The sequence below is a fragment of the Anser anser genome (assembly GCF_964211835.1).
Source record: "Anser anser genome assembly, chromosome: 7".
Classification (NCBI taxonomy): domain Eukaryota; kingdom Metazoa; phylum Chordata; class Aves; order Anseriformes; family Anatidae; genus Anser; species Anser anser.
In genome coordinates, this window is record NC_139727.1 from 11,761,450 (window position 1) to 11,785,599 (window position 24,150).

The 24,150-nt window shown below is 35.9% G+C and overlaps 1 protein-coding gene across 9 annotated transcripts in view; it reads left to right on the plus strand.

The window, feature by feature from the left end:
* GRID1 (glutamate ionotropic receptor delta type subunit 1) overlaps positions 1-24,150 on the plus strand; it is a 601,199-nt gene that overhangs the window by 498,895 nt on the left and 78,154 nt on the right. For all 9 annotated transcript variants that reach the window (XM_083844348.1, XM_083844347.1, XM_083844345.1 and 6 more), the window contains 2 exons: positions 1,510-1,671; positions 2,961-3,080. In XM_083844348.1, coding sequence (XP_083700474.1) covers positions 1,510-1,671; positions 2,961-3,080 — 282 coding nt within the window. The remainder of the gene's footprint in view (positions 1-1,509; positions 1,672-2,960; positions 3,081-24,150) is intronic.

Genomic DNA, 24,150 nt, shown 5'->3' on the forward strand with positions numbered 1-24,150 from the left:
GGGAGGTTTAGGTTGGATGTTAGGAAGAACTTCTTTACTGAAAGGGTTGTTAGGCATTGGGATGGGCTGCCCAGGGAAGTGGTTGAGTCACCATCCCTGGAGGTCTTTAAGAGACGTTTAGATGTAGAGCTTAGTGATCTGGTTTAGTGGAGGACTTGTTAGTGTTAGGTCAGAGGTTGGAGTAGGTGATCTTGGAGGTCTCTTCCAACCTAGACGATTCTGTGATTCTGTGATTAATTTATGGCAGAAAACTTTCCAAAGTGACTAGGTTCTCAGTTTATGTTGATCTCCAGATTACATGGAACATTTTTATTTCTTAACGTTAGGATCTTAACACAGGATCAGAAGTTTACTTTTAGACATTGATGCAACAGTATTATATGTTTAAGCTTTACAGCTGGGTGATGTTTTATAGGAAGTATGTAGCTGCATTAAGTTCAACAGGCACCATCTTCTGTGGTGAATTAGAGAAATCCAAATGTTTAGTGGCAAATTCACGGATCACCAGGGCTAAAGCTAGATGAATATCTTTTTAATATAAACAAAATAAAAACAAAAATAAAAAATGCCATGTCTGGCACTTAATGCTAACTGGTAGTTTGAGTTTAGTAAAGAGTAAATCAAGACCCCTGAATCTGTGCATTGGTTTGAAGAGTGCCTGTAAATGCTGCAAACGTGAAGAGCAGCTATTTTTTTTATATTTTTCAAATGCCTTTTCCTCGACAACTTCCACTGCTAAAATTTTACCAGCTACAGTGGATACTGCCACGTGTCAAAGATCTGATTTTGTATCCATGGCTGTGTCTTGGTTTGGAAAATGTTGGAAAAGGAATGCTTGAATGTTACTAGTATGTTTTTCTTACTAGGACCTTTGTAGTCAATTATTGCTGTTGTTATCTCTCATAAGGAGAGTAGGGAGACTGAAATAAATCCTTCCTGAGAAAGTAGAACAGTGACCAGTCTCCTTTAGATTTGGTGGAGAGATGATGATACCAAAATAATACTGCTCTTCCTCCTCCCTCCGTGCAAAACAGATGCATTAGTGTTATATTTTGCTATGCCAGAAATTACCAAGATTGATCAAACAGAAGAAAGACTAAGAGCTTAATTCAGTTCCATCGTTTTCTTCTTGCCAAAATTACTGACAAGGTAGTAATCTTTGTCTTTTATTGATAGATAGCTGTACTTCTTCTAGAGCTTGAGTTTATGTTTGAGCTGCAATCTTTTACATCTTTACAGCATTGCATTGCAGTAGGGTAGGTAATGCACAGGTAAAGCAAGTGCACTAGAGTCCCTTGGCCAGAAGAGCCCAGGTGCCAAGTTGAAAAGAGAAGGTGGGAGTGAGCCCTGGTGTTTGTCTGAATTGCCTTAACTGTTGAATATCTCAAACATGCCCAGATAATAATTTTTGTCTTTTTGCTTTTTTTTTTTGTTGTTTGCTTGCTTTTACAGTTTATTTTAAACAATGCTTAAATAAACAGAGAGGCTCATTCTTATTATTGTTTGCAGGTTTCCAACCTGTACCTGTATGACAGTGTGCTCATGCTAGCCAATGCTTTCCACAGAAAACTGGAGGACAGGAAATGGCACAGCATGGCAAGTTTGAATTGCATGAGGAAATCCACCAAACCTTGGAATGGAGGACGATCCATGCTAGAGACGATTAAGAAGGTGAGAATAGACAAACCACAGTTGTTTGAGCAATTGAAAGAATTGTTCCAGTTCTTCTAGAGATTAGCTGTTTAAGAGGTTTTTGACCTCTGTTTAACTTCTCTTTGATTTATTAGAAGCAAGTGATTTACAACTACTAGAAATGATCTACTGTTATTAAACAAGCCAATGATTTATTACAAACAAATTACACACACTGCAGTGTTGTTCCAGTGATACGTTCTACTTCTGTTGCTATCATAGCTACCTTCTGTGGAGGTAATGTGATTAGAAGCAGTCATACAGATGGATGTGTGCATTTGTCGTAATAATTTCCTCAAGAGAACTTAAGGAGCTTGAGGGGCCAGCCAATGATAAGGTTTAAGATTTAGATTCAATTTACTGCAGCTCAACTAGCTTCATAAGTTAGCTGAGCATTGGTAACTATCTATTTATGTACTGTAGCCCAGAGCAAATGCAATGTGATTTAGCTAAGTTGTCATTAACAATTACGCTGTCTTGCAGCATGTTGAATTACTCAGATACGGACAGTACTATGACTTTGTATATGCATGGTAACCTCTTATATGGAAGATATTTAATCACAAATACTAGTGGAAAAAAGTACTAATTTTATCCTATGATATCTTTAGCAATTATTTGTAAAAAGAAACCTGTTTACTCATATATATTGATGAAATATTTTTGCTTTAGTAAAACGATGCAATTTCATTGAAGTGTTGTGTTATGCTCTGACCAGTCTTAATGGCACCATCTTTTGTTGATAAATTAACTCGAAGTTTAGTGTCATTTTAAGCTTCACTGCTACAAACCCCCAAAAGCCCTTAGTGATACTTTTACAGAGAGTACTCAAAATAGTACTTAAAATTTGATCTTTTCCTCATGCCTCTTTTGGAAGCCCAGCAGGCATTATTCTTTCTTCTGGGCTTGGATTTCATGCCTTTGAATTCAACACCAGACTCAACCCACTGCCATCAGTTACACTGAAAGGCCGTTGTCTCCTGTTCCATCAAGGTCCTCCTTTTCTTTGGTGTCTGTCACTATTAGAGATAAGGACCTGATGACTTTTTGACAAGATGTACAGTGGATATGTTAGTGAAGAGAGATTTCCTCAAAAAATATGTATGAGTTTGTCTGGCACTGTTAGAACTATGGAAGAACATGTAATTGCTACATTTAGAGTTCACTGTAAAATTTTTCAAAGCAGATTTGGCATATCTTTAATAGAAAGGAGCATTTCTAAAGGCAAATTTCCTCAATTCTAAAGTTTTTGCAAATTGTTTCCTTAGGGCCATATAACCGGGCTTACTGGTGTTATGGAGTTTAGAGAAGATGGTGCCAACCCCTATGTTCAATTTGAAATACTGGGCACTAGCTACAGTGAAACATTTGGCAAAGATGTCCGGAGGGTAAGGATATGCTGCTTATTTCTCTCTTTTGTTTTCCTCTAAATAATATACATTATGTTTCACAGGAGAAAATTTATTTGCTAAGAATAAGTAGGAGCTACGCTACAGAAGATATTTACTATAAAAGAAATATTTTCTAATTTCTCATACGCTTAAATGTTGAAAGCTAATTTTATACTGGTAGGGAGGAGTCCTTCAACTTGTTTTCCAATGTACAGTAATGATATAGTGATATGACAGTGCTTACGAACATGATAGTGAAGGCTGCACAATTCTACTCACGTATTTTATTTCTAAAATGATCTGACATTTGTCGTACTAAGGAAGCTAACTAAGATTATAAGTTACCCAAACAGAAAAAGGTGTAAGGTGTAACTGCTGTAAGAATCTGAAATAAATAAATTAGAAAGCTCTAGAGAAGATAATTTGAGAAATGGCTGATGCTATATTGTACCAAGTAAAGTATTACCTGTCAGTTGTGACTGGTGGAGCAAGGACAGACTGGGAGTAGGGTGGTTCCATGGGGTCACTAACATAAACTGTCATGGGCTGAGAAGGCTACCGAGAACATGTTCCTGCAGAGGGGATGTTTCAAAAACAGGTGAAACTCTGACTTGAACAGTGAGGTTTTGTTTGGAACCCAGTCTAAAATATGTCCCTATACTGGTCATCTGGTTGAAATACTGATACTAATACTATACGGTCAATGGTTCCTGTATTAAGCAGAGCTGAGTAAGCTAAATTCCATGCAAAATTAACTGTTATGCTACTTTCTGTTCTTTGGCCACTGTTTCATGTGTTTCATTTTGATTTATCTGAATTATACCAGCCTAAATGGAAAAACGAGTTAAGATCTTGTGTTTACATTATCATCTTGAATAGCTTAACGTGAGATTCTCTCAGAGTGTAATTTGGCATGACTACTCTGGACATGGAGGCAGAAGCTTGTGCTATCTGTTAGAAATTCAAAAAAAGGAAGAGAGGCATTTGCAATGCATAGAACTGCAGGAGATATAATTGAAAAACCTCTGTTGCCAGAAAATGTCTCTGAAGACTTCAGATTTGTTAGGCACCCTCCTATATTGACATGACCAGAAAAGGTTGTTTCTCAGTCCACTTTACTTGATTTCTGGAAGTTTTCTACTGCAAGCGAGGAACTCTAAGTTCTGAATACTAGCTGAGTGATGAAAAATTAAGATCATATTGGAAATAGTGTTTCCTATTTAATAAATCAGAGTTGGCATGGGAGGCCTAGAAAGCAATTTGGGATTATAAATAGAAGTACATACTTAAGTTTATGTACAAGTATGCAAAACGGAAGTATCCAGTGCCATGTTAGATGCTTAGGAGTATCCTGCTGTGTTTCCAGCTGCCACTACAGAAAAGTATGAGTCTCCTGTCAGTGCTGTGTTATTGCCAGCAGATATCTTGGGTGCCATCGGGCAACTCAAGTTCAGTTCCATTTTGATACACATTTCCCAAGTGACTTTGAATAAATCATGTAATCACTTTGTGCCTTGATTTTCCTTTCAGTAAAATTGGCATAATTATCACTCAGAACATGTTTGAGACCTTACATGGAAATTATGATGTGTTAGTATACATTACTACTTTTTTTATATATATATATACACAATGTACATTTCATATATATGCAAAAGCTTTCACTTCAATATGTGCAGCACACTGACCAAATTCGGGTGTAATCCACGTGTGGAGATAGCTACCATATCATGCAAAAGAGACCACAAGGCAAAGAAATGGGAAAAATGACTAAATTGGAAGATGACTAAAATGACTAAATTGGTATAGTACAGATCACTTTTGATCCCTAATTTGCTAATTTGGGATTAGGTGGTTAATGTAGGAAGGCTTAACTCTTTCTTTGGATGTTAAATGCAGAACATCACACAGTTCCAAAAATGAAAAGTAGCATAATTCTAAATGGATAAAAAGCTACTGGCTGTGTAATACTACTCTGAGTTAAAATGAAGTTCTGAAAATGATCCTCCTAGCCTAATAGAGGGAGAGCAAAAAGTCAGCAATATGCAAGAGCATATGCCCAGCAGTCTATAGAAGAACTTAGAAGAGACAATATTTCTCAGAGCAAAACTACCATGGAACTACTGGTATTCAATTATTTTGACAGCCTGACTTTTTATTATTGCAGCAAAAATATGTTACAGCTCAGAAGTACTTTTAAAAGCTCTAAAAGTCATGCTTGTCTTCTTTATATTACTTGAGTGAGAGATCAATTCTGATTTATTGTCAGTTGTTTCCATATCAGCCTTTCCTCTGATTTAGCTGTGGAGGGACACATTTTTGGTGCAAAACAGAGGTACTTTTCTGCGTGGTTTTCATTTCCTCTGTATGAAGAACAGCTGTATCTGTTCATTCCTGCCCTGACCCTACAAAAAGCCTTTGCACTTACGATCTGTGACAGGGTAGTGCAAAAGAATGTAACAATGAGTGTTGAGGCTTAAAGAGAATCCAGTCAAAAGGTGTAATGTACCTTAAGACTCAACATTCATTAGAAAGTCTTTTGTAGGGCCTTTTTGCAGAGGCATCTTGACTCTTCACAGTTGTCCTCAGATCTGGTCTTTCTGCAGCCACAATTGTTTTTAATTTCCCCTGGGTGTGACTGAGTTATGCATGCAAGTAAATATATGTATTTCCTGTCTTGGTACACGTTCTCCTTTCTTCCACAACTGCAACATCATATTTTTGTGGCAAAACCTTATAGTGGCTTTCATGTTTTTTTTTTTTTTTTTTTTTTTTTTTCGTATGTGCTTTCTTTGCTTTCTTTTCCTTTGTTTGGGCAGACTTTAATGAAAGGGAAACTTCAGAAAATGCTCTAATTTGGTTTAAACATAAAAGAACAGAGAAAGTCACTTAAGGTCTACCAACTTGCTTTACAAAAGGCTGAGGTGATTGCCTTCTATTCACTGTGTGCATGTGGAAGTTAAGAAAATACGATGTATTCATGCTTAAAAAAAGAGACTGGTGTGATGACCAATCAGGGTGTTTGAAGGTTGAAGGGATTAGATTGTCAGAGAATCTGAAAAAGCTTAAATACCTAGTACTTGATGATTGCTGTATGATTTATGTTCCTAGTGCATATAAACACCTTCTAAAATAGCAACCTGAGTATCTGTATATTTAAAAAAATAAATACAAATGGAAAAAAATACCCACAGCCTTGTAGATACAGACATAAAGGAACTGTAAAAAGTATAAAATAGAACAACAGAATCAACTGAAAAGACACAAAGTAAGGAACTTTAATACCTGATCCCATGCTATTTTTTTAAATTGAATGACATTTGAAAGAATGAATGAATGAAACACAAACATAACATGGAGAAGGGTGGAGGTTTGTGGAACTATCTAGAAAAAGTAGTATAACGTGCAGGTAAAGCCTGTGAAAAGCTGGAATGAGGCTAATAGTCTATTATATTCAAAGCTCTTTTAGATTGTCGTTAGTAGCTGATATAAGGCCCTTTCTTCTCATTTCACCTCTCATGCCCACTCCCTGTCCTAAAGGTGTGTGCATCAAGTCCAACACCATCCCTGGTTGCTGTTAATTGCTGGATTACCACTGAATGCTCTTCCTCTGAATGCAGAGTTTACCAACATGGCTCTTCCTTTTCTCATTTAGATTTTATTTTTCCTTTATTCATTTTTATTTTTTTACCCACAGAGAATCATAGAATTATCTTGGTTAGAGAAGACCATTTGTGCCACAAGGGACATGGATGAGTAAAGTTTGTTCACATTTTTGTTTTCGTCTTAGGTTTGCTTTGGTTCATTCCCAGCAGTGGCTGGGAGTGATCAAGTCATTTTGCTTCAATGGCTCATTATCCCCAAGTGTAGCATGAAATTGAGCTTTGTATAATGTTTTGAACTCTGATAGAAAAGGATTGTAACAAAGGTACTTAGCTGCTAACATCAAGAAATTAAATGAATCATAGTATTAAAAATTGTATATTCCTAAACATTGGAGAGACCATCCCTTCAGAGCTAGTTTGTAATTGTCAGTGGCAAACTATGTTTATCACAGTAGAAGGGACATGAGGTGGGAAAGGAGGTCAGGTCTACATTAATTTCTTCTCTACTCATCATCTACATTATTAATTGTTATTAATGAAAGCCTTTCTGTAACTTTCTGAACATCTGTGCTGGTTCATAATTCTTGTATTTCTGTAATTGGATGAATTCACCACAATATAATAGTTTAATTATCCAGCTGTGAGAGCAAAAATAAGAGTTAGGGCTCTAGAGTGGTGTTCCTGACAACTCACTAACTCACATTGATCTCTTGGGATATAAACCTGCTTGTTCTTGCTTGTTCACGAATACAGTGAATACAATAACCCTAAAACTGCCCTTGTAGGGCTGTGATTAGGCTTAGTTTAGATAATACTTATGAAGAGCTTTGAGATTATCTTCAAGTTCATCCCTAGCAGGAAGATCTTATGTAAATGTGGAATGATATTGTTATTTAGCATACGTTATGACAGGGATCGTATTTTTTAGAGCAATTTGCAATTCTTTTCCAAACTAGCTGGAATGAAGGCAGAATTAATGGTTTACACTCATGCTGTATTTCACAAGAAACATTCTGTTCAAAATGATAACATTTACCATTGGTTATTCATTTATGTCAGTTGGTATGTTTTCATTCTTTTTAAATTAAATTTTCTTGAATTATCATCTGCTTCCTAAAGAGTCATACTTGTTTCTTCCAGTACTTCTGAGGCAGATTGTAGAAGGCACTGTAAGTAGTTTTGTGATATGTTTCAAAGTTGTTGAAACCCCTTTTTTGAAGTCGGATAAAGTGCTTGAATTGTGATTGTTACTTTTAGATGAAATCTCATCATTATCGTGATGAGAAATCGTATGCTTCTTGTTCATTGCAAAAAGAAACTGCATTTTAGGGGTCTGCAGTGTTTACTGCTTTCACCTGTAAGAATATTGCCAAGTTGCATGATATGCCAGTAAAAGTTACGTACTGAAGAGAATGATCTTAGGTGGGTACTACTGTAATTGAATCAGTTTTACTCGTATGGAAAATACCTAACTAAATTGTCGTGGTTTAGACATAAAACAGATGCCTGCCTCCTGTCAGAACACTTCATAAACATGCACTTGGGTATGGTAACTCAGTTTAGTCTGTGTTGCCAAGGTATCTTTCAGCTGAAATGTAAGACTGATGATCACTAAAGATCCTTTGTTACCTGCCAAAGGGAAGGGGTAATAGTTATCTTATTCTGGGTAGAATGCAATTTTTGCATATTTACATTTGCTTTAACTTTCTCTTACTGCTTGAGTGGATTGAGTGTCATGGTAGAATAATTTGGAAAAAGAGTATTGTGATTCATCCTATAAATACATTGCATCAAACTGAAGAAAAATCTAGGGTATTTTCCTCAAAATATGAATCTATTTCATTTTTAGTTGTAATTTTCAGTCCAAGATGGATATCGGGAGTAAAAATAAATGCATTTCTTGCAAATTCTACAAGTTGCATTATTAATGGTGAAAAATATAGCTGAACGTATAGGAAAATGGCTATGATCAATTTTTAAACCATAGAGGAGTACGATAGAAGAAATATGAAGAACCAAACCTGAGTGGTGTTTTTTTCTGAAATGAAGTGGGGACCCTGTTTGCCCAAGTTCTGCAGATTAGTTCTTTGCTTTGGGAATTGAAATATTTTGTTCTGTATGCTTTCATTGTAAAACTATAGCTGAATTATTTTACTCAATAACTGAAAACTAAGCAAGTTTAGAAATGCTTTTTTTTTGTTGTTGTTGCAAGTATGTGATACATTTTTCTTTAACTTCTTTGTTTTGTTTAATGTTTGGGGAAAATATTGCCAGTGGTTCTTTATTTATGGAGTTTTCATCAAAGCTCCTGTAATTTAGTAGTGAATGTAGAATTCCGTGCTCATGTGCATGTTATGAAGAAAAGTTATTTCTATACTGAAGCAGGTCGAGATTTTCTGAGCTTAAGACCAAGTGAGAGGTACTTGAAAACAAACAAAAACAACAACAACAAAAAAACACCTTCTGAAATTTTTCTTAGCATTTTGGAAATCTAAAGATTGGGATAATTTGCTATTCCTTCTTGCACAATGTCAATATGGAGCAAAAGCAGTAAGCCCACTAATCCAGAACAAAAGTGTCAGTCTGACTGTCGTTTCCACCTTAAGGAATATCTTTCAATCATGATGTTTGAAAATCACACCAAAATGGGAAGAATTTGTTGCAAGGTGTCAGACTTGCATTTCAGCATCATATCTACTTAGCAAAATCCCATTGAAAGATACTAATATTAATGCCAAAATACATGCTCAATTATTTTGACTAATAAATCAAATAGGTGTCATCTTGGCTTTCATAAATATATGAACAAAGGATATCTAGTATCTCTTCACTTTTAATCTGATTTAAGTGTCAGGGACAGTTGCAAGGGCTGTACATAATGGAAACTCTGCAGTTTCCTTTCAGCAGTGTTTGAAATGCATTTAATTCCTCTAATCATTACTGTTGCTTTATATCATTTGGTGAACTTCAAATACATGTAGGTGCATGAATGAATTTATTATTTGAGCAATAATTTTCAAATCCAGGATAACTATGATGCCTTCATCTGTATTTTGCTCTGCATATATTCAGTGTGTCAAAAGGTGGACGTTAAAATGTAGGTAGTTAAGCTATTTGGTCATGCTACAAAATAGTAGATTTAAGAAAAAGTGGCATGGCTTTTGTTTAGTCTTATTAAAATAAACAATGGAAATAGAAATAGAATTTTAAATAATTCTGGTTTTGCTTTTGCTTCTGCTATTTCATGCCAGAGTATATTACTACATACCAATAAATACTTGCTGTTCGTATTATCAAAAGACAAATTTAATGGCAAGATTTCTTAGTGGTCAGCTCAAATGTGGGACATGAAGAACTTGTAGGTCGCAGTGCCACAAGCTATCTGACTTGGTTTGACTTAGTTCCTTAACTTCATTATACATTAAAAAAAAAAAAAAAAAAGATAACCTTAATTCCTCAGTTTACTCTTTTGGAAAGATACATGCAAAAGGGCATCAGAGTTCTGATTAAACCTCTTTGTCCAAGATCGCTAATTCACTGAAATAACAATACTTGGCAGAAATTGCCCGTCGGTGTTCCAGTTCCTGGCAGAAATGCTTTTAAATTCAGGACTTTGTTTTTAGACCACATGGGAAACAGTTAAATGGGTATTTAAAAAAAGTACAGTCTATAATCAGTACAAACCGGTGTCAAGGAAAGAATTCTTGAATACACCTGCTCCAGTACCGTATCTTTTGCTGTGTGAGTGAATGAAATGATGTATTTGGGTAAAATATATACAAAACAAAACTTATTTTCCATTTTGGGATAATGTCCTTTTACTGGAATGGAGACAGTATCAGACGTAGGTAATAACTCTTACAATGGAAGATTCTTTCTGAGCATGATATCTATGTAGCAAGCTATCAGATTATTGCATGTCTGTATTTTTAATATGTTAATGACTGCAATGGACAAAAATATAAATAGAGCTCTCCAACCATATAACCGCTAACAGGAAACATTTTGAAGTTATATGTTGGCACCAAAATATATTTATGTAATGCGTGTGTATATTTTTGGTGTTTTCCAGCATGAAGTAGGTACATAGGCAGAAGACAATAATAATTAAAAATATTGACAGTATTTGAGAAGTCAATTCTCCATATTTTGCTGCAGACTGGAATAGCTATTCAATAGAACAACACATTTGAATTCCACTTATAATTAGACCCCTTCCAAGGGTCAAAACCAAACAAAAATGAACAACAAACCCCTTGAATAACAAAGCTCACCAAAATCCACTGTTAGTGGAGATTATTGGGAACAATTATGAGAGGTTGAATCTGCCAGATGAATCTGCAGTTTGCCCTAGGAAGGAAGCCATGCCCTAGCTATTTTAAGTGAAAAATATAATTGCCACTAGCCTGGATGGAAAATGGGATAAAGGTGATTTTCTTAGGTGGCTGGATTCCAGTTCAGTCTGAGCTTAAAAGATCATTAAGAACCTGAAATGACACCTGGATCTGAAATGGTGACTAGAGTATCACATAGAAGGGGGGTATTTCATTTGCAGTGATCACATGCACACAGGTGTTATTTCATGAAGGCAGGGCACATGATCAGAAAGCATCCTGTTAGAACAGCGTGGACCAGACAGAAATGTCATGTAGAAGAGCTGAAGCCTGGTATCTGCAAAGGCCAAATCACTTTGCAGTCAAAATTCTCTCATGAACAATTATGCACCTGTCCTGAAATCAAGTTGGAAGTTGCAAAAATATCTGATTGCATGCCTTAAGCCCATGGGTTGTGTTTTGTTGTTGTTTGTTGATTTGTTTGCTTATTTTTATAAATAGAATTGTACTGAGCATGAAGCATGGAGGATACTGGGAGAGTATTCTGTCTATGATTTTAGGATGCCCTGAAGAACCAGAGTGATGCAAATCTCCCTATTCATTATTAACTTTTGTATCGTGCTTTGAAATCAATGGATGAAGGATGCTGTCTATCATGATATAATTCTTCTTCAAATGAATGAAGGAAATCTGTTTGAAACAGTACTTCTTTAATGTAGTAGGACAGCGCTAGCCTGCCAATATCTACTTCACTTGCAACAATATCTTTTCTATGAAAAAATAAGTTGCGAAGTCCCATGGAGTTTATTGATGAGGTTTGAAGAACTCAGGTGTTGGGCTTTGTTGGAAAGCAGATGTAATGGGAAAGAAAAATCCAGGGAGTCTCTGTTATAGCAAAGGAGTCAAAGAGAAATATGCTGCTGATCATTATTGAGCCAAGCAGGTAGCCAGATAGAGGCTTTCTTTTAGGAAAAGAAACTGTATAGAATTAGTTACATCTGACTTAAGTTATTTGCTTAAAATTGAGTTGCCAAGCTCAGTTTCACTGAATATCATAACTAATGAGAAGAAAGAGCTTGCTTAGTTATATCAGTGAAATCTGCTCAGTCAGAATACCGCCAAACAGTCCCTTCATAGTGCTTTGCTTCAGGACAGGTGCTTACACTTGTTCCAGCTCTGTCTGAAGTTTCAGTGCTCTTTTGTCAAGTCTTCCACTGTCAGAAAACTTTGAGAAAACAATTGTTGAGGCACATCCTGTATCCCATGTGTACTTTTTTTCTGGGGTAATGTGTCTGGCAATGACAGCTTTTGTGTTATGTAGTTAACTAACAGTCTGGTGATTTTACTGACCTGTCAGGTGATTCTTTGGTGTCAGCAGGTCAACCCAGTATTTCTCCCCATGTTGTTTGTCTTAAATTCTCAAATTCTTAAAATTATGTTAATTGATAAAGTAGATAGTTGAGATTATAGCATCTAGGAATGGTATAAGGCTGATACCAGTTCCTGTTTGTTTTTTTGTTTGTTTGTTTGTTTGTTTGTTTTTTAAGTAAGGACTGTAATAAGTGATAATGTAATAACCATTTAAGGAATACTGGAAGTTGACAGAGTAAAAAAATAGATATTCTTTTACAAAGCAGGCTAAAACTTTCCAAATACAGTGCTTGGGCACATAAGTGACTGAAGGGACTGCAGCATTCAGTCCCTGGAGCCTTACCAGAAACTAGTCCTAAACAAGTACAAGAATTGGCAATTGCTTACATGGAAGAGAAAAAAATAATCCAATACCCAGCAACTAGCAGCATGGGTGATATTTAATACTAGGAGAACATTTCAGTTCAAGTAGTTCTAGCACCATCTATAATTTTCTTAAAGCTTTATGTTCAATTTATTCTGCTGTAAGATTAATAATACAGTAAGACATAAGTTAGTAGATGCTTTGCAAGATTGGTGTCTGAGCTGTATTGAATCTAAGCTGCACTCTCTGTCACTCTCTGTACTCTCATTCAAGATCCCATTCAATACCAATCTACAAGGGCAGTGCAGCTATTTACATTTCAGCAGCACCTGGGGGCTATGGTTTTGTTATACAAAGAGCTGCACAGATAGTTAACTATATTATTATTATGTAATACATAAACCATGTGGTTATGTATTCAGAAAAATGCTATTGTAGTTTTGCCGTACTGGCAGAAAAATGCAATCAAAAAGTAGATTTTGAGAACATTCAGTATTGGAACTCCTACAGGGTGTTTGTTAAGATAGGGATGAATAGCTTTGTGGGTCAGGTGCAACATATGTTTTTTGGGCTTCAAATTTTTCCAGGCTAAGTATAACAAGCACTGCTGTTCATTGTTCAAATTTGTGATTAAAATAATTTGAAGAATGAGAAGGGACCAGCTCACTTCTGGAGCTGAATCTGAAGTTCTGTTTGCCTTTTTTTTTCCCCTCTTCTCTCCTACGTTTTAAAATAATTGGGAGTGAGGCATTTCTTGGTAAGTTTTCTGAACTTGTTCAGTGATATCACAAGGTAATTTCACTAGAAATTTTAGAGAGAAATAAGTGTTGCTACTTTGTGTTTTTATTAGGCTAAGTAAGGGCAAATGAGAGCACAAAATGAGAGCACTTCATGAGCATGCAGGAAGTGCACTGAGCTTTTGTTACTATTTTTTATTAACTGATTAGATTTGGAGGAGGACTTCTATGGAGTTACTGAAAGGATATTCTAGAGCTTCTTTTATTTGAACACAGGGAACACAGTAACCAATGAAGCAGAAAGCACAGATTTGCTGTGTGAGTTAGCTTAAAATGAAAGTGTGAATCTGAAGCTTGTGTACTGCCCAGAGCCTGCTACTCATTACCGGACATTTCACTGTCTTTCTTAGTTAAAAGAGTATGTCCAGTCTTCTCTGCATCCCAAGACAAATCTCTTATCTGAGGGTCTTGTCTCTCTGGGTTTGATTCTCTTCCTATCATGCATCACCCAGTTTCATTCCCTGCTACAAGGTCCTTAATTGTGTATTGCCTCCTGCACCTTAGAAGCACCTCTCTGTTGATGGTCAGATGTCCCCAGGGAAGCCAAAATCTCCCGTATTTCACCAAGCGATTTGTTGTGACCCCATGTGCAATCTGGCTCTGAAAAATCGGTGCCTTTCTCTGCACTGCCTAACCACAACCTTTTAATAGAACATAACATATAGTCATACAGTGGACTGAGAGATCAAATAGGTGCTGCATCTATTCCACAAATCAATATGACAGAGCAGAATTCAAATCAATATTGGTTTCTTCTCTGTTTCTATTTTGAATCTTGATAGAGGGTTTGGGCAAAGACTGATAAATTGTTCCAAGATCTATAACTGTGTTATTTTAACTATAGTTTGATTTAAGAAAAAGTGAGGAAAAATGTAAAGAAATGCCTAGTGGTAAATCTAAGAGGAATAAAGTGAGAAGTTTTCATATATGTTTTCATTATTTATGTGATGTATTTCTGTAGATTTTGCCCGTGGGTGGTATTGCAAGACTTCTGTGCATTATCAGTTCTACTATGACAGCCATGACTTACCACCTTCATAACACTTTATCCAAGATGACTCCTGTTTGAGTCTTTTTAATCATCCATATACCATGATCTTTCTCTATTTCTTCCATTCCCAAGACGCAGTGCAAAGCAGTCATTTATCATAGCCAGTAAAGAAAGATAAATGGAAAGTATGGATTGTATTGCCTTTTGTTAATATATTGAGCTTTTGGTGAGAGTCAGATTTCTTAAGGAGAAGAGTTCAGATTAGACCGAAAAGGCATTTTTCAGAATTAACTAAAAATGTAAGGCATTAAATAGAATCGGCTTTAGAATAATTACTGTGATTAGATTATTTTTTCTGTGTAATTTACTATGATTTTTCAGTTTCACAAGAGAGAGCTTACCCTAGTGCTATTTGGTGTTTTAGCAAGCATGCTGCATGCAAAATATCTCTGTAGCAATGTCCTTTGTGCTACAAGGTGGTACATTACTGAACCAGCCAAGATGGCAGGGACGCTCAACGTCCCAGCAAATCACGTAGTTTCCCCATTGCTGACTGGTTGTGATCATTGAGGTAGATTTGTCAAGTGTAACATAGTTCAAATTGGACAGTCTGATGAAGATATGAGAATAATTATTATCTGACAGCTGATTCATCTGTGAAGAGTCAGAGTTGCTGCCACTAAAACCTTTGTCTCTGCCACAGGGAGACTCCACTTTGGAAAATTAATAACCATCATCCTAAGGGAATCTTTCTAATAGGAAAAGGTATGTGCTGGTAGAGGGAATAAAGGTGGACATTATACTCTCTCTCTGACATATGTGAAGCACATTAAATTGGAGTCTGCTGGCACTGCCTAGTATAAAACAGCATTCTTATTTGCATTAATGTTGTTGTGTTGTTGTCTAATTGCTTTTTTATTTTGTTCAAGAGCCAATGTGTTGTCTACAAATTTTGTTTCTTCTATATATTCTTTATAATACCAGTTAATTATCAAATGTCATAGGAAGTTCACCTCATTTATAGGCTAAGCTATAGCTGCCCTTATTTTATCCTAATAAAACCGTGAAACAAATTTCCTTACTTAAAATACATCATTTGCCCTTGTACATTATCCTCTGGCTTCAGTTGAGGAGAACAGTACAGCCTATTTACTGACCATTTACAACACTTGAAAGAAGGTCTTGCTGCTCCTATTGCCTGCCAGTCTGTATTTTCTGTTCTCACAGATATTGAGCAAAATACAATTTAATGGCCTATACTAGTTTTGCTGGTGTCTCTGTACAGTATTTATGGTAGGTGTTTTGAGTACTGATAGTGGATTTTGAAGATAAGTCACCTATTTTCTCACCAATGGAGGGACTTGATGAAGGGAAGTAAAAAAGCCAGCTGGAACTCTTGAAAGGTCAGGAGGAATTGGAGCAGCAAGGATCTTCTCAGCCCTCTTCCCTGCTGTCTGTCCCAACATATCCTGCCCACATTAATAATGCTCTATTGTTCCATGGTAGTTAATCAGGCTGTAGCAATGATTAAATATCCTTTCCTGTAGTTGAATTAACTTTCTTAGATGTAGGTGGTATAAAATGAGTTACAGTGATGCACCTACTGCTTCTTTGGTTTTAATTATTTCAGAAATCCTGCCTGTTCTGAATTCATAATAACCACGAGTATTTCCAATATTTGGGTATTCAGAATCAGAACAGTAACAAGGCTCTGTAGAGGCAGACTTTCCTGCTGTAGAGAGGTGTTATAATTCTGATTTTGAAATGTCTGGGACATTTCACTTCTCTTGTTCTGCCCTGCTTCAGTCAGTATTTCATGGTCCAGTCCAGAAAGGCACTATATAGGGTTAATACTGGTCCAGATCACTGAGCAAAAGAGGTGATTGTTTTCCTTTATCCTTCAAAAATTAACACAGCTTAAACCTGAAGCCATTTGTGTCTGTGTAAAGACATGATCCTGGACACAGTCACTGCTTCAGATCCTACAGGGCTCACCATGCTTCCTCCCTATCAACAAAATTAGCCTTAACAACAACAACAGATTCAGGGATAGAAATCAGGATGTCTGTTAGTTTAACCTGTCTTAGTTCCAGAGTTTCTTTAGTTCTTGTAGGCATCTCAAAGATGTAAACCATTTACATCAAAATCTTTAAATTGTGGGAATGATCATAAAATATGCCAACTCATATATATGCATGCATGCATATATAGATTTCACTGTATCTTAATTTCCTTTCTGGCATATTAGAATCTGCTTTGCCTGTCAGCCACTTAAAAAATATATTTAATAAAAGTCAACAAAAAACAGTTGTTCTGAGAGCTCTGTATGGACACACATGAAGATGGAAAAAACATAGTATTAAGATTTGTTCTTTTACTTTAGTGTGCTGGCTAATGCTGTGTAAAATACAGACTTCGAGAAAAAATGTGCCCAGTAGAAGTGCAGGGATGTAAGAAAAATAGAAAGAATTTATGGGTAATAATCCTCAATAAACCTGACAGCCAATATCAGCTTTTCATTTAGCTGATTACAAACTAGAAATATGGGTATACTTTCCAGACTGTACATCAGGTCATGCATTAATATTGTTGTGAGGAAGAGTCTTTCCTTATTTGCTCTACATAATATTTTGAAGACAGCCCTGTGACCTCCTTTCTAGTGCTCTGGACTACCCCCATAGCCTGGTTGGAGCACAGGCATTGCTCAGCTCTCACTCTTCGTCTCAGCAGAGGAACTGGGCTTCAACACCCTGTTGAGGTAGCAGAGCTGGGTGAATTTGTTCTGGTCACCACACAGGGAAAACAGCCTCACATCTGTTCGGAGATACTTGCATGCCACAAACATGCCACCAAGTACTACAAAGATGGTGACACCTGTGATGCTTCAGTTTCCTCTAGTATCTAGAACTGGAAGTTACTAAATCACTTAGCCACTGAGGAACACATGATACTTTCAGGCAATGCCAAAAAATTGGTAATAGGCATTCCGGAGTTCAGAAAGAAGTGGACAGAGGGAAAATTTCAATATAGGGAAAATACAAGCTAGTTTACTGCATGAAGTATTTATTTAAATCCGATGTATTTTTTTCAAAATAATATTAGTTTTTGATAGACTGAGAGTTCATTTGTAGTCTATGCAAACTTTTCTTCCGGTTTTTCAGAATGTTAAGGAAAAATTTTGCTAATTGGTTTAAATGTTTTGATTTTCAGTTAATTCCATGCAGAGATTTAAATACATATGCACGCACTCACACACATACCTTAGCTGTTTTCATGTAAAAGATGAGGAATTCAGTCTTGAAAACCTAACTAAACATTACACTGGTATCAGATATAATAAGTAATTATTCCTTCCACTGATACTGGCAGGCAGTGAGTACAACCAGTGCAAGCAAGAGTTTTGTACGTAGAAAAGGCCACATGTAATCTAGCTAAACATGCAAAATGTATCATAGTCCTCTTCTTGCTGCCTCTTTTTGTAATTATTTTAAACACCTTTCATTTGGCTATATGTCATTATGAGACATATATATGCCGGAGTTGAGAGGTTATTGAAGGCATGTATTTTCTTTTCATGAATGTGTATCTGAGTCTAAATTGATAAAACTGACTTTATTGTTATTTACTTTCACTTGAGATTTCTTTAAATTAACTGAAACAGAATGTTCAAACTCTACTGATTGCTAGCTAGGTGTATTTTGTTGTTTTTCTTGCTTCAGCTTTGGCTGTCTGACTGTAAGAATCCTGTCTCCCTAACTTTATCTTCACATGAAGATACTTTGTATATCTGCAGTTCTTTATTTTTTCTCTGAAGGAAATTAGACTGTCTTTGAAATGGGTTTGATTGGCTTTTTTAATTTTCTTATGATCAAAGAAAATCAGTTGATTTGCAATGACAAGAAGAATATATAAAGGTAAGAGGTTTGTACAAGGTTTTTCAACACTGTTAGGTTCTGTTAGTTGCAGCATGCGATAGGACTCTACAATATTATTTAGAGCCATTCACAACTTTGAAAAGATATATGTTTAAGGTTCTAATCACAGACATCCTGAACTGTGGGAGAGTAGTCTTACTTACAGAGTTATTGTCTGTGTGCAGTACTGTGACGCGGCACAAGCAGTGACATTAAAGTTAGTGAGGTAGGATGTTCTTCAAGATACAGACACAATTACTCAGGCTGTGACACAGCAGCTAACTTACCTGGAGAGGACATCAGTGATTGACTGGTGGCTGCAGAGAAGCAATAAACAGTTATGTCAAATTGTTCAAACAAAATTCATTAACAATACAAAGATTCATTTTCTGAACTAGCCTTGTATACAGAGTGAATATAAATATCCTGTCTGAAGACCAAGCTGGAGAACAAGGTGCATAGACACACTGATTTCAGGTGTTCTTCAACACAAAAAACTTCAAATATCTCAAAATGGCAATCTGTGTTTGGCATAACTGCGCTCTGTATCAAATTAGCTCTTCTAGAAAAAAAAATCTTTTACTGTTTTGTATTAATTTGCTAAGAAGAAGAATCCAGTTATTTGTAGTTACAGAAGATTGTGGTCTGCCTGAAAAGCTCCCAGATAGATAGTTTTTCTTTCTCTTAATATGTGCCTTCAGAAAAGTGTCTTATATATTTTCTTTAACTAAATTATTAATTCAATTTGTGGGAGCAGGATACAAGTGCACAGAAACTGCCTTATTTATCAAAATGCTCCCAACCAGTGTCAGCAGTGTGTATTGGTTTTGTATAATTGTTTTAAGGGATATATCTGCAGATGGGGAAGGAGGAGTAGGAAGGACATCGAAGAAGAGCGTCTGCCTGACTTCTTGTGAAAATTAGATGCCTCTGAGGTGACCAAAGTCAAACAAATGAAGTCCAGGTGAATTTGTATCTGATCACAATCTGACTGGGAGAGGTTCTCATGTGCCCAGCCTGGTGGTTGGTACCTGCAGACTGTGCCAGGTTGCTGAGCTGTTAAGGTATTGGACTTGTTCCAAGGCTAGGGCTCACTGCTGTGCTGTGTGCATGTACTCTGAGGCATGGCATTGTTCTTTATGCACTGTCCCTTTCCTGTCATACATCCTTCGTTTCCTTTACATGTATAAAACTGTTGGCTGTCATCTTTTGCTTAACTTATTGCTTGTATTACAGTGCAAATTAGCCCACTTGTGCCTAGCTAGTTTTTCCCTGAAGTTCATTTTTAACTGTGTTGTTTCTCTGTATTTGATGCAGATTCTTAGCTGTGTTACTTAAAGCATGAAGTAAATTGACTTCTATTGAGATGAATATAAGCTGCTGGAATCCACCCCCTTGAAAACTCCCTTGACTTCTCCCCTTCTCTGAATCTTACTGTCGTGTACTTTGAAATTATTTACCTAGCATGTTTTAAACTGTTGACTTTGTGAAACAGCTGCTAAATTTCACCCCAGAAATGACTGAATATATCTGAAAAAAAATATGAAGGGCCCTTTAGGATGAAAATCGCTATGCCACAATGATTATCTTGACTGGTGAAATTCTAAACTGCATGTGGTTCTTTTTTCTTCTAAACAACGAAAAATAAGAACCATTAAAGCATTCAGACACGTTAAAAACTTCAGACTTTTTTTTTTTTTTTAAATAGCAGACGTCTACCTTTCTAAGGTTTTAAACAATCTTTCAACTTCAGGACTTGGTTATGTTATGCCCTCAGGAACCTATTCTTATTATAATTATGATCCAAATGAAATATTCTCAAATAGGAGCACTTTTCTGTGGTAATAGCACAGTAGATGTTACAATGACTTGATGATTGTTTAAAAGCCTTTTGCCAATATGAAGTAGAATGGTCCAACATCTTTGAAACAAGACACTAACTTTGAGTTTAATCAAGAACTGTAATAAAGGAGAAATATGTTCTCAGGAAATGCGTTGTAAATTAGTAGGTTGAAGATGAAAAGATTGAAATTATTAATAAGAGTTTTTCTTTCACTGCACAAGAATAACTCGTTCATGCTGTTAGAAGTTTTATGGTTAAAATTAAAGGATCTATGTTTTCTCATCATTATTCTCGTCACCTGTTACTTTAATGACAGTGAAAGCATGTCATGGGGTCAGTTTAATAACCAGTAAATGCATATATTTTTGTTAATGTTTTTTATATTTTTGTTAATGTGAGATAATTTGATGAATATTATCAGCAGTCATGCTAATTATTCTATGTTCTAGAATTTGTGTGTGAGCCCAGAACAGTGGCACTTCCAAATCTGGAAAGATAAGATCATATGAGTTATGTGGTTAGTTACTACTGTATGTGACTTCTATGGGTTTGTGTGTCAGTGCATTTTTAGTCTTCTCTGTGACCTGACAGAGAGTCAAGGTAGCTGAAGATGTGATCCACACTATCAAGCTTTCGACTAGCTTTGATAGATGACCTTCATGTCTTTCTTTTATTTTATTATTTCTGTACTTTGGAGGTCCCTTTCAGATATGAAACTTGGGACAAACATAGTGAAATCAACGTGTTTGTCATGTTTTCCGGCAAGTTTTGAAAACCCTGCAGAACACTCACATCTCACTTACTCTGTAGACCAATTAAAAAAGTGATAGTTCTGTTAGTGATTAATCTGGTTAGTATCCTGTTTGGTATCTGAAGAGTCTCTTTTTTTTGTTTTGTTTTGTTTTTTGATTCTGACTAAAGCCTGAAACCTCTTCTGGCTTTTGTCTATTTTTTTTTTAAGTTGTTGTTTGTTTTTCTTCCACTTTCAGAGAGGAACAAAGTCAGTGAGTCTCCTTGTATGCTTTTCATTATGAGGATAACTAGCAGTTGAACAACTTATTTATAGACATATGGAATATCCTCTCGTTCTTTTTTCATGTCAAAATTAGATGTCTAATATACACGTATTCATTTGAATACAGGTCTAAGTGTTTATCTTTGGTCCTTTTAGTACAGGAATCCAAACTGGGGTGCTTGTAGTGGTTTCTTCTGGGTTTAAAATCAAGACTGTCTAATTGCTCCAAAATCTGATAATGGAACTGGCTTTCACAGTTTGTCTCCATCATGGGGAAAAATCAATGCCTTGGATTTTGATTACCTCTGATTGGGATTCTTATTTTTCCTCTAAGAGTCAGCTTCAAATTTTTCATGCAAGGAAATGTCCATTAGTCCAAAGAAGAGTGCATTTATTGATCTGATATCTTTCACTTTACTAAAAAAAAAAATAATAAAAAAAATCCTAGTTTCAAAATTAGGTATTCTTTGTACTAATGTGAGACTGAAAACCCACAATGGATGGATTTCTGAAGAAGGCTACTTAAAAATACAATTACAGCTTAGTGGAAATTTTGTTTGTTTTTGCTTTTAATTCAGAACTTTGAATTCATACTCATTTCAATTTTTATTTTTATTGTGGCAGAGCAATCTAGACCAAAACAGTGATAGTGCCTAATATCAGTACATAAATAATGAAAACAAAATTCGAGTTTGTGAGAAATTCTTAACCATCAGTCTTGATATGTCTTTCTAATTATACATTTTAGAACGTATATATAATTTCAAAATCCAATTTCTACATAAAATTACATATCCATTATCTGGTAGCTAGGCAACTATTCTAGTTTTTTAGAGGCCTATACTGAGAAATAATATCGTGTTCTCTCTTCCCTCCCATTCCAGTGAAATCTTGGATGTACCTTACACATTCTCAGCTGTTGTGGCAGCTCCTTGAAACAGGGGAAGATGACTAACTTTTTAAAAGAGGACTGATAAAAAGCCTGAATTAGAGTGCAGAAGCACTATAAGCCTTCAAAGTACCTTGGTCCTAATCACCAATGTCTCCTGTTGGCTCTTTTGCTGAACTGTGTCCTGCTGGTGACATCTAACTGTGCCAGCTTCTATGCAGCATTATGATGAATAAAAAAACCCACAAGTTTCTGAGTATCCCACTTGTTGTAAGCTGCTGGTGTTCATACGCTGTTCTCAAAGAAGTGAAAAGCTGGTGAATAACTTTGGTGGTGTTTTATATCCGCCTTCAAAATTTCACGTTGTTTTTCACAGTTTTGAGCCACAGTCATTTTTCTATGGGTTGTATCTCTTCTGACTATTTTGCTTTCTGAGGAAAGATACAGAGGGTGGGTCATAATGTGCATGGTGATATGCAGTTTATATGTAACTTGAAAAGTCAACTTAATTGACTCCAGGGGCACAAAAGAAGTTGTATTAAATACGAAGTAAATAGCCTGCTAAATTAACTTGGGGAATAATGAGAACAGTGTGGAGGAGGATACAGAGGAGACTGAGATGGGGCAAACAGAATTGGGAATACTAAAAGTTAGACTAGAATGGATAAGTGGCAAATAATTGTATTTTTATATCAAAATTAAGCTATTGTTTGTAACCATTATGGTAGTTTAGTGAAGCAATGGCTAAAAAAAATAAAAATAAAAATAAACTAGAGAAAAAAAGATGCCAGCCACAGCTGTAATTACTGAAATATTTTTCTGATAGACAGGTTTAAAATTAAAGTTAATCTTGTTTATATAGTTTGTAATAGAATGTTTGTCCCATGTCTGCTATAAGAGATTAGAAGACATTGTTGACTGTCCTTCCACAGGAAACTGATAGCAGCAATCACCTGCAAGGGGAAGTTATACTCCTTTTAAACCAGGTGATTAACCTTGTCATATTTCTGCTGGTATAGCGGATAATGCTGCCAGATGGTTTTGAAGCTCTTTCTGAATTCAACATGTTTGAGTTAACTGAGAAGAGAAGGGCTATCAGTATAGGATGGAAGGGAAAGACGACCACTAACTGTTCTTATTTTCTTCTGACCCTACTGCATGTCTTGAGCAATATACAGAGCTAAGTGAATATTGTACGTGAAACCGTATTTGTAAAAAAAAAAATTCATCTCACACTAATGTACTTTTATTTATAAATCATTGGAAAAACTCTGGTTCTATAAAGTTAAACAATTTTATTTTGCACTACAGTTCCAAAGTGTAGTTTTCATGTAAACAGAATGGCATGTGGACCACTTAATTACATTAAAACAGTTTAAGGCTTCTGCTGTACTTTAGGAGATGTGAAAAGACTGATTTGCCATTCACTTGTTTCAATCATAAGTTAAGAATGACCAAATGAAGCCAATAAAAAGTTGGAAAAAAAAAGCTGTAAGTAAGATAATTTATCTCCAAGATATCACTTCATTAGAGATTTCTCTATGATAGTTCGTTGATATAGATAGTTTATGATGTGTGTGTCCACAACAGTGTAGTATAGAAAACAATAATTTAAGGCAAAGTGTTCTGGAGTGTATGTTCCTGAAATGCAGACAGCAAATTGCTAGGAGCACTTACAAAGACATCACTAGTAGAGTCAGCTGGAACCTCAGTTGGCATACAGTGGTATAAATGCAGAAAAGGCAAGAGATCTTGACCAGATTTTGCCAGTTAAGGATCTTGCTTGGAATATAATTTCTAATTTTCTTACTGTAAACAGGACTGCTGTATTAACTCCTTATATTCATGACATTACATGTTACTTCTGGTATTATGCTAATAAAAAGGGGAAAGAGCAGGGCAATATCAGTGTTCTACTAACGTAATTCATTGCCTTACCTTACA